Here is an 11,240-nt window from a genome sequence, read left to right as displayed (position 1 = left end):
GACTATTTTTACTGTTTCCAGGGCTAGTCTGCGAACTCAATGCAGCCCTGGCAATTTTTTTTGACCAGCCCCACGGGAAGCACAGCCTTGCCCCGGGAGGCTGGAAATGCTTGCTTGCTGCTTTTGTTTCGGAGGGCCGATATTGCAGCACCGCTGCAAAACCTGCCCCCACTGCTGCAAAACCTGCCCCAGTAAAAAGTCGGCCCCCACCTCTGCAAAACCAGACCCTACCCTTCCAGTCTCTTGGGTAAACGCCTGATTACCGGTACCATCTTCGCAGCTACACCACAAGAAGGGACACTACAAGTTGTTGTCCTCCCCTACTGTCAAAATACTACCCAAGGCCCTCCATTCATTTCTTCAACACCTTCGTCTGTCATCACATTGCACTGGTTGCATGACCCAGTGTGTAGTAATTGTATAGCTCTTCAATCCCACCCAGGATAATGTACTGCATGGCTAAACACTTATAAGGTCCCAAAGGCGAGACTTTTTGGCTATGCCAATGCTTGGTTTAATGTAAAAAACAAATCTAATCAGCTTTTTAAGGGGTTCCTCACACTAAGCAAGTGGTAGAAATTCTGGCACTTGGAGGCTTCAGTCAGGGGAACAGCTGGGTTAGGTGGGTTGAGATTGGATGAAGTTTATATCATATAATGATGTACATAGGAAAAGATATAATTGCTTTTCTAGTTAATGTTATTGTATGTATAATATGTTGTATATGTGACTGGACTGCTGTTTGTAAGATTACCAGAGGTTCCCTGTCTACCAACGGGGAAGAATATTCTAGCAAGTGAATATGTGAAAGATACAGTGCTGGAGAACTGGTTTATTTCTCCAACTTTTCTACCTTTGGATGTGTGCTGCACACCTCCAAAGTGGGAAAGCTTTTAAATTTTGTATTGGAAGGCTACACTTCCAGTAGAAAACCTATGCTAGACTTTACGCAGACACCTTTGCACTATGGTGCAAAGGTTTGTTAGTGGTACTAGCCAGGCTGATTGTGCATGTTGTTACATCCTGATTTAGAAGTGAGTGCTGTTGCATAAAAGCAGTATGAGCCTATCAATGCCCACCTGGCAACTGTGCATGTTAGTGTTGTCCTGCTTGCGCTTGGTATACTGTCAGTGCTCTTCCTCACTTTGTAATACTCATCCCTTTTTCAAGTAGGTCGAGCCTTGTTTTGACATTTATGAAATACCTTTCTGCTCACCTAACTAGGACATTAATAGATGTGTGCATCTGGTCCTGCTCTGATAGGACCTGATGTCAAGATCTGATGTCTATATCTGATACCTGCTTTCTCTCTATTTCAAGTGGAGGAGGTGAGGGTGCAAGAAGCAGGTTCACGTAATAGTTCCTAGCATAATACGTAGGAGATGTAAGAGCCCTATAAACAGGTGTGAATTATTTTCCGGCAAGTTCTGGTGTCAGAACAACCCTGTAATAAGAAAATGATAGCTGTTCCCAGCATATGCAAACTCTGATGAGTCAAGTCACAAAGCTTAGGGCTTCTCACTTGAAGAGGGTGTGCATTGTGCCACTGTTCCTTCCACTATCAGTGGAGAAACCAGCATGTCATGCAACTTCCCTCCACCTCCTCTCACTCTAGAGGCCACGCATTTCACCCATCTTTCCTGTAGCAGCTTCCTATGGTAAAGTCCCCCCCATGCTGTCCAGCTTCCTGCCCAAGCCACCGCATGATGCTGATCTTTCTGCCACGGCCTAGGACAGGAGAGGCTGTGGTCTCCACAAGGAGAAGCCACACTTAGGAGGAATAACATATCCTCAACTGGGTATTGCAAGCCACCTTAGAGGTCCATGTCCATATATCTCAAAGTTGGTGCACTATATATGGGATAAAGTACTACATGCCGTACATTAAAAGGATATTGTAAGTCGTTGAGGAGTTCTATGACCAAATAAAAGAACAAGGCATCCTTTTGGATGAGTTCCACCATATCATTATGGAACTCCAAGGTGACTATTATACATAGTCACTCAATCATTCATCCTCTAAAGTGCTTAAATCCTTGGGGCCAGATTTATCTTTTTATTGCATTGCCCTTGCGTCACACATGGTGTCACAAGTGCAACAAAATTCTAAAGTCAGATTTACTAAGCAACGTAAGGTCATAAGGTGTGGCCGTGTTGCTTGGTAAACCTGGAGTAACACAAGGCAGAGCAAGCCTATGCCTTGCGTTACTATGCCTTTGGAAGGGGTTCCATGGGTGTTCCCATACATCCACCCATGGATTTTGGCACCTTCCCGGATTTACCAAGACTGGTAAATCTGGGAATGCGTCAAAGGGCTACGCCTTCCCAGGGGAAGTGCAATGAGGAGAAATATCTTTATTTCACCTCGTTGTTTCATCTTTCTAATTTAGCTGCATTTTGCAGAACACTTAGAGGAAAAAGCCTCAGAGGATTGTTTTGTGCAGGAAGGTAACAATCTTGCCTGCAACGCAGGCACTCTTGTACCTTGGCACAAGGATGCCTGCATTGTGGTTAAACAATTGAATATAATGGGAAACCCAATCAACCCTTGAGGGCTTGGGCAAATCAAATAAACGGGTAAAAGGCGCCTTCAAGGGATTTATTTGGAATACTCTGTTCTATTGCTTTTGATACATATTTTTAACTGCAAGAATTATTGATAAAGTAGTACTAATCGACTGCAGACTGACGAATTTTCGCTGCGCTACAAAACTTAACAGAATACACTTCTTCAATTGAGAAGTTGCTGGGGACTGGAAATTTTATTACACCGTCCAAAAAGCACCAGAGTTCACTTACCTGTATCTTTTGACGATTATTCACCTTAAACAAAAGCTACAGAACGATCATCGATTTGACATATACGTATCAATTGTGTTCTATAATTCTTAAATCTTTGGAAACAACATTCAGGGGTCAACTGTTAAATTTATGATAGTCCTGAAGATGGTCTCGGGACAAATGCATAGAGACTGAAACGTCGACATTCACACTCTCTTCTGGAAAATAATGTACAATGAGAAGTATTTACAATAGTGACATTGAAGGATTATACAATTGTATTTATTTTCCTCTTGTTTCATTGTTTGTATAACTGTGTAGTACCCTTGATAAATTTCAAAAGATAAAATCTTTTTCTATATATACCCGTGTTTTGAATATTTATTGTTTTGTGATTGGTTCATTGGTTCTTATGTCCTCACATGGAACAAAAATATTTCTTAGTTAAAATACTTTTGAATAATATCTCTCTGGCGAGTTTATCAATAATTCTTGCAGTTTAAAATATATATCAAAAGCAATAGAACAGAGTATTCCAAATAAATCCCTTGAAGGCGCAAGTGCAAGAAACGAGCAGGAATGCATGATATATTAGTAAATATGGCACATTCCTGCCCTCCCCCTTTCACGAAGCACAACAAGTTGTCTTGCTATGTTGCATGAAAGACTGATGAATCTGACCCTTGATAGTATAGTTGCAGACATGCAGAATGGAGACGGAATCTCTAGTGTGAAATTATTCACACCAAAAAGCAGTTAATAAGCTGTTGCAAAAACATATTAAAATCAGTGTAATGTACATCAGATTTCAAAGATTGTATCTCAGAATGTGAAGAAACCTGCAGAGAGCTCTTCTTTCATGTAGTGGCCTAGGGCTTGCAAAAAATAAATATGTTGTCACACATCTCCTTTCTGTTGATTGCTGTTCATTTTAGAAAAACAGATCAAAAGAAAAAAAGCCAGATCTCCTTCTCATTGTTTAAACGTTAGCTGTTAGAATGCTCTGTGACCCGACTTTCACTTTGGATGCTGGCTCTGGAAGCAGGTATTATGATGTCACAGCTCAGATGTAATAACTAACAGCTGAGCAGGTACGTTATTTTGTTATTACAGGTGACTATAGGCTTTCACAACTCAACTGTAATAAGGAAATCAGAGAGGGGCTTTTATACAGGGATTACAGGTGTCTACCTGATCTAAGGATATAACAAATCATTTTGATTTCCATGCCCATTCACTTCCAACTTTGTGTCTTTATATGGGCATGAAATGCCTCAGTGACTTGCAATATCCTTATAATGCACAGTTGGTGGTACATTCTCCCATATATATAATATCAGTGATCTCATCTATAATTTAGTGTTTACAGACTTTGCAATGTAACAGACTATGTGTTTTGTTGTGTTCGATATCTCTCTGCCATAAGAGCAGACAATATCAGTGGTCAACTAAGTATTAGAATGTTTTCAATGCATTTTGTAAACCATCTAGTACGTACCCTGCTAGCCTGGGCTGCGATGATTAACTCATCTTTAGGTTTCAGTTCTCTTTTCTATGACCATTTGTGGAATTTCCTAATCAACACGGGTGTTTTATGGCAGCTGTTTATATTTTCCATTGTTATTTTGAACACTCAACTCCGTTAAACAGACTTTAGGAAGAACTTAATCAGATACCTTCCTATTTTGCTCCAAAAATACAGCAAGTCATTTGAAAAAGCCATTTGGTTTATTTTAATAAAATACATCTTTTCACAAAATGATATAACAAAACAGCATACTATGGCACTGCTAATTAAAAATTCAGCTTACATTTGGAAAACTATATAAAAATCATACAAAAATAAAATTGTATTTTCCAAAATACAGATCTATATACAAATGATAACTGACCACATGCAATTCTCTAATTAAGATGTCAGTGGGGTCTCCTCTACGCCTGCAGTTGTATTCCTTTTTCCCGTTCAGGGAACTCATCGATGTCATGGAGAAACATCAAATCTGCATACAACAGAAAATAAGAATGAAAATGTAAAACATTCACTGTTGTTTCCCAACTGGACCACTTACAATGAAATTTTATTTGTCTTTACTGTTCTAGAGTTTGTAAATAAAATGTTTCCTGGAAGCACTCTGCAGTGTATTCAAATTATTTTAGGCCATTAAAAATCTTTAGAGCTGGCCTTAAACGTGACTGGTCTATCTTGAGGTTACATGTTTATAGCTGTCATGGTACTGGCTAGAAATACAAATGAAACCTTGTACAATAAACAGACATGTTTGAATATGCTTTAAATATAAGGGGTCTTTCTTGGGGTTACAAGTTTAAAGCTGCTGTACTACTGTCTAAAAACAGTCATATGTTCACATGACTTAAAGAATGTTGATGAAGCCAGTGTATATGTTAAGAAATCTACTTTATTTAGAACATGTGTGAACAAATTCTGGTCAAATGTGTCTTACACTCTCCTGAAAATAGACAGTAAAATGAGATTGAGATTATTTCTTTATGCTGATGAGGTAAGTGCTAATAATTTGGGTATTTGGCACTGAAACGTTTTAGAGACAAAGGGCCAGATGTTTTATTTACTGCTCACAAATTCGAGACCAGTAAATAATTAAACAACTGACTACTGTATTAATAGGTCAGTTCTTAAATTCTGAATCGTAGTGAGTTGCAATCCAACCTAGCACATGAATATCAATAAAGAAGTTCGCAAATTGCAGGTCATCATAGTGATGAAGGCCTGTTGGGGGTCTGCAGACCATCATGTCTGTAATTGCTCTTAAATAAAGTAAACATGATACTGCATTAAAAATAACATTTATTTATTTTAAAGTTTGTTTAAGAATTGGCAGTGGTCCGTTCAAACACTGCTTGTTCTTCAACAAACTTCCCTTTTGCAAATGCATTACAACCGCCTTTAAATGTCTAATGTTTTGTGATCGGATTACTGTCATATAAGAGATACATATGATACAGATTTGGAGAGACATACAATACCTATTTGGAAGGTACGCCTACAACATACCCCTTCCAGATACCAAATTGGTATACATTGGGAATCCCATTTTAGGACTCGGAAAAACTTTCCTAACTCTTAAAATCGAGTTAGTACATAGAAAATAACATTTTTAACAGTTGCAAACATCCAATTGGAGCATTTGTGATTGATAAAATGCTTAGTACACCTGGCCCAAAGTGATTTACATGCAAAACAAAAAACAGAACAAGTTGCTTAACTCATAGTCACAGCAGTCATTTTAGGAATTAATTTCCACTTGTGGATTTGGCAGAAAACTAAATTTCTATGTAAAGGAGAAACTAATTGAAAGAGTGTTATTTTGTTAACTCCCAATTGATTAAAAAATGATTTTGTAATAAAATAATAACACTCCCACAAGCATACAATGTAAACTATGATTCACCAATGTCATTATCTCCACACAGTACCTTCGGTGTGATCAAGTTCTGGGCTGTAGGACAGGAAAAGCCAGGAAAGACCAACGAGGATAGCAACCACCAGGTTCACTACAATCCATGGCTGCAGAATATTAACCTCCCCATCTGCACTCCTGGAGGAAATAATAAATGTGTATCAGAGGGAGGCGTGCAAGATAGAAATGTTCCTTACTTGTAATCCATGAATGGACTTTTCACAAAATTCATCAACACAAAATATCTCCATCTGTGTGTGGAATCTGGAGACAGAACATTTTTTTTTTTTAACATGCTTGCCATTTCTTTACGATATTCATCAAATCTGACAAAAGAGAGCAGCAGCATCAGACCTTTACTTATGGTTTTTTTTTTTTAAAGTAAAAAATTAAATAAAGTGAGCAGATAGCAGAAGCATAGCTTTTACAAATCCAAAACGTTAGTGTGCCTACTGGTGCAGGGTGTATTAGCAACTGGGTGCACTGATTTTCTACGTTGTGGTGCACCCATTATTGGGTGCATCCAATGCATACCAGGACACTATGCCCTATTAAGAGCAAAATGTAAACTATACGGAACACTGGCATGAAAAGTAATAGAATGCACCTGCACTGAGAACTCATCAGTGACAGATAGAACTGCGGTTAGAAACAGCAGTTCTCTTTCACAGCCAGAGGACCCGGGCTTCATTTTCATCTAGGGGCAGGGGTCCCACCCTGCAGGCGTGTGTGTCACTGCGCTTAGATGTAGGAGGCTCCTGGGACAATACTTGGGACTGACATGTCCCCCTACCAAGGGACGTCCTGAGGGCCACACTGACTGTTTCCCACTTCAAATGTGGTGCACAATTAGTGCACGTTCTAGCAAACTCCTTGCCCCTGCATTCTTGTCTGTAATATTCTGTTGGTGCAGTCCTAAAGGAATTGCCTAATTTGCACAGAAATCACAGCTCATGAAATGAGGAATGATTCTTTGGTATCGTACTGGCACGAAATGTGTGCCCACAACATCCATATTACAGAAGGGGGCATGAATTTATCTGTGGCCCTTCGGTAATTCCCATTTGCTGTAAGCATCCTGGAGAAATAGAAATCGGGTGCAAACAAAACTGTTGCTCTCTGGCTCTTTAATGCATCATTGTTGCAATGTCTGCTCTAAAAGCCTGCCGGTCAAAAATATTTTAAGGCCAGATGAACGGTTTTCTGTTCCAGCATGTTTACATGATACAATGATTACCTCTGTGACTACACTACCTGTATTTACAGCTCTCCAAAACACCCCACTCTAGAAAGGAAGCATCTGTTACTATGGTCTGAAGTAGGAGTAGCTGTTGAAATGACACCTCTTTAATTGTGTTCCACTTACTTGTTCACTACAGTTAAGATAGCTACTACTTACATTAATTTGTCTTTGTTTCCTTAGTGCTCACGCATCTTCTTGGCATCTTCACATTGCCATTGAAGTCTTATAATTAGTACTACGATTATGCAAGATGCTAAAAATCTAAGGAAAGGTGCAACCTGCCAAGCTGTTGAATGAGGCGTCCTGTATGAAGATTGACGCTTCTGACCATAAAGTCATCTGCCCTTCAACTAATTCACTTTTGCTTTAATGTAGTAGATTTTATGCACTAGGGAAGCTGTTGACTTGCAGCTGAAGTGTACTCTCGGGCCTTGCACATTTGCCATGCTTATTAGAATATCTTCACTTACTTTGCTGAGTAAATTGACCTTTTGCACCCAGTCATCCACATAAGGGTAGGCACAGGCTCTATACCACTGAGATGAGCCACCACTACTTCCAGGCATTTGTGTCAAGACCAAATGGCAGGACTTTAAATTACAAATGTCCATTATTCATTGCAATTCGTAGAACTTTTCTGTGATTTCGCACCTTTATAAGCAATAATGTGCCTTGTATGTATGTACACACCTATTCTTCTTGTTAGACTAATGAGAAAATTGGATGTAATGCCCACACATCCTAACCATTTCCGTCTTCACTCGTCTGTTTTTTCTTATTTCTAAGATTTGCCTGTATTCTTTCCTGTGCACCTTATTATGCGGAGTAAAATGCATTTGTTCTTGTGTGGACTTGGTACACATTTAATTGCTTGCTTGCTTTACAATATGCATATTTAGTGTAGTGGTAGGTTGAAATGATATTGCTTGGAAGTTGTGTATGGTATGCTTTAATTCTCAAAACACAGCCCCTCCTAAAAACATTTTCTGTCACTCTTCCATGTAAATGGCATGGTTCCATTCTAGTGGAGTGGGTAATATTGAGAGTGGAATGTGAAGGAAAATGCAACTTACCAGAATGCATCTGTTCTTGGAATGTAGAGCTGCAGATCCACACACTATGCATAGATCGCCATCTGGTGTTGGGCCCGGATGTTTGCACTTTGTTGGTGTCTTGGAAGGTATGTGGAAGTGACGGGATAGGTGGCTCCTCCTTTAGACAATAGTGCGCATGGGCAACGACTCCATCGTCAGATTGTTTTTTCGCCAATAAAGAAATGATGGAGTTTTGTGAGAAACAAAAATAGATGTCCATGTATGTAGTATCTAAATAAGATAATCCTTGAACAGATAAAGGTAGCCGGGGGGTGGGTGGGCGTGTGTGGATCTTCAGCTCTACATGCCAAGAACAGATGCATTCTGGTAAGTAGCATTTTCCGTTCGAGGCATATGAGCTGCAGATCACACACTGTGCATAGATTGCATAGCAGTATTCCTCCTTAGCGGCGACCACCAATATCTGTTGCAGTAGTTTGAAATAGCGTTTTGAGTACAGCTTGGCCCACACTAGCTTGTTGTTTTGCCTGCACATCTACACAGTAGTGTTTTGTGAATGTGTGCGGTGTAGACCATGTAGCTGCTTTGCAGATGTCATCTAAGGGAATGTTCCCTAAAAATGCCATTGAAGCCCCTATCTTTCGAGTAGAGTGGGCTTTAGGGGGAATAGACAGTGTACGTTTTGCTTTGTGATAGCAAATTTGTATATATTTGACAATCCACCTTGCAATGCCAGATTTTGATATGGAATTGCCTTTATGTGGTGGTGAGAAGGATACAAAAGTTGTTTTGCGAAAAGGTTTTGTTCTGTCAATATAGTAAAGGAGTGCTCTTTTTACGTCTAGGGTATGAAGAGCTCTTTCTGCTACTGTTTGTGGTTGCGAGAAGAACACTGGCAACTCAACAGATTGGTTGAGATGGAAGGGAGAAATAACTTTAGGAAGGAATATGGGATTTGTCCAGAGAACCACTTTGTTCTGATGGAGTTGTAAAAATGGTTCTTGAATAGTTAGTGCCTGTAGCTCACTTACTCTTCTAAGAGATGTAATGGCCACAAGGAAAGCGGTTTTCCATGTAAGAAATTGTAGCTCGCATTTATGTAGAGGTTCAAATGGAGGACCCATTAATCTTGTGAGGGCGATGTTTGAATTCCACACTGGGGAGGGAGATACCCTGGGAGGAATTATTCTTTTGAGGCCTTCTATGAATGCTTTAATGGCAGGCACCCTGAACAGTGAAAGATGCTGTCTATTTTGTAGATAGACTGCAATGGCGGCGAGATGTAATCTAATTGATGTGTATGCTAGATTACATCTTTGAAGATGCAGTAGGTAGCATATGATGTGCTGAGTGGAGGCATCTAGAGGATTGATGTTGTTATTGTTACAGTATATAACAAATCTTTTCCACTTGGCTCAATAGCAGGCCCTAGTGGTAGGGCGCCTAGCTTCTTTGATGACGTTCATGCAATCAGGTGGAAGATTGAGATAACCAAACTCTAGGACTTCAGGAGCCAGATCGCAAGGTTGAGCTGTGCTGGATCTGGGTGTCTTATCTCTCTATGGTTCTGTGTTAAGAGGTGTGGGGAGAGGCATAGATTTTGGTGCGGGACTACTGATAGTTCCAGCAATGTTGTTTACCGGGTTGTCTGGCCATGTTGGATCAACTAGGATCAGTGTTTGCGACTGTTGTTGTAGCTTGCGCACCACTAATGGAATGAGTGGGAGAGGTGGAAAAGCGTACGCAAATTTGCCTGACCAGTTCATCCATATTGCATTGCCTTTGGACAATGGGTGTGAATATCTGGCGGCGAAGCTTGGGCATTTTGTGTTGCAATGTGTGGCGAAGAGATCTATCTCTGGCTGCCCCCACATTTGGAAGAACGGTTGAAGAACTTGGGTGGTGAAGTTCCCACTTGTGAATCTGTTGTGTCTGCCGACTTAACAGATCTGCTATGTGATTTTGAATTCCTGGAAGGTGTTGGGCTAACAGGAATATGTTTTGAGGAATGGCCTATCTCCATATACTCTGTGCTAGCTGAGAGAGCTGGAGAGAGTGCGTCCCCCCTGTTTTTGTAAATAGTACATTGCTGTTATATTGTCCATGCGGACTAAGACAGCTTTGCCTGATATCTGTTTCTGGAATGATTTTAATACCAGAAAGAATGCTAGTAACTCCAAATGATTGATGGGGAGTAGCTTTTGCTGAGGTGTCTATGTGCCCTGTATGGTGTGATGAAGTAGATAAGCTCCCCAGCCGGTGAGCGGTGCATCTGCTGTTAGCACAATCTGTGGAACCGGCTCTAGGAATGGTGGCCCTTTGGAAAGGTTTTGGGTGTTCCACCACTGCAGAGAGCTATGTGTGCGGCCGTCCACCAACACCAGATCTGTTAAATGACCTTGAGCTTGGTTCCACTGACGTGCCAGGCATTCCTGTTAGGGGCACATCTGGAATCTTGCATGAGGTACTATGAATATGCAAGAGGCCATCATCCCTATGAGTTGCATGAACACTCGAGCTGGGAGTGAGTGTTGTGGTTGGAATCTTGTTATAAGGGCTTGCATGCTTACTACCCTGGCTGGACTGGGATAAGCAAGGCCCTTTGAGGTATTTATTGTGGCGTCCAGATATTGTTGGATGTGGGATGGTTGGAGCTGCGACTTTGCGAGGTTTATGGTAAACTCTAAATCGTGAAGTAGTTGGATTGTGGCGTGTGTGTGATTT

At 40.6% G+C, this 11,240-nt stretch overlaps 1 protein-coding gene across 2 annotated transcripts in view; it reads right to left on the bottom strand.

Annotated features, from left to right (window-relative positions):
• Positions 1–4,487: 4,487 nt before the first annotated feature.
• TMEM237 (transmembrane protein 237) overlaps positions 4,488–11,240 on the bottom strand; it is a 215,265-nt gene continuing 208,512 nt past the window's right edge. For both annotated transcript variants that reach the window (XM_085648985.1, XM_085648986.1), the window contains 2 exons: positions 6,235–6,356; positions 4,488–4,781 (listed from right to left, as the gene is read on the bottom strand). In XM_085648985.1, the coding sequence (XP_085505111.1) occupies positions 4,714–4,781; positions 6,235–6,356 (190 nt within the window). In that variant the 3' untranslated portion in view covers positions 4,488–4,713. The remainder of the gene's footprint in view (positions 4,782–6,234; positions 6,357–11,240) is intronic.

The sequence above is a fragment of the Triturus cristatus genome, chromosome 3_2, assembly GCF_964204655.1.
Source record: "Triturus cristatus chromosome 3_2, aTriCri1.1, whole genome shotgun sequence".
NCBI classification, from domain to species: domain Eukaryota; kingdom Metazoa; phylum Chordata; class Amphibia; order Caudata; family Salamandridae; genus Triturus; species Triturus cristatus.
This window is presented reverse-complemented; position numbering and strand designations above follow the sequence as displayed.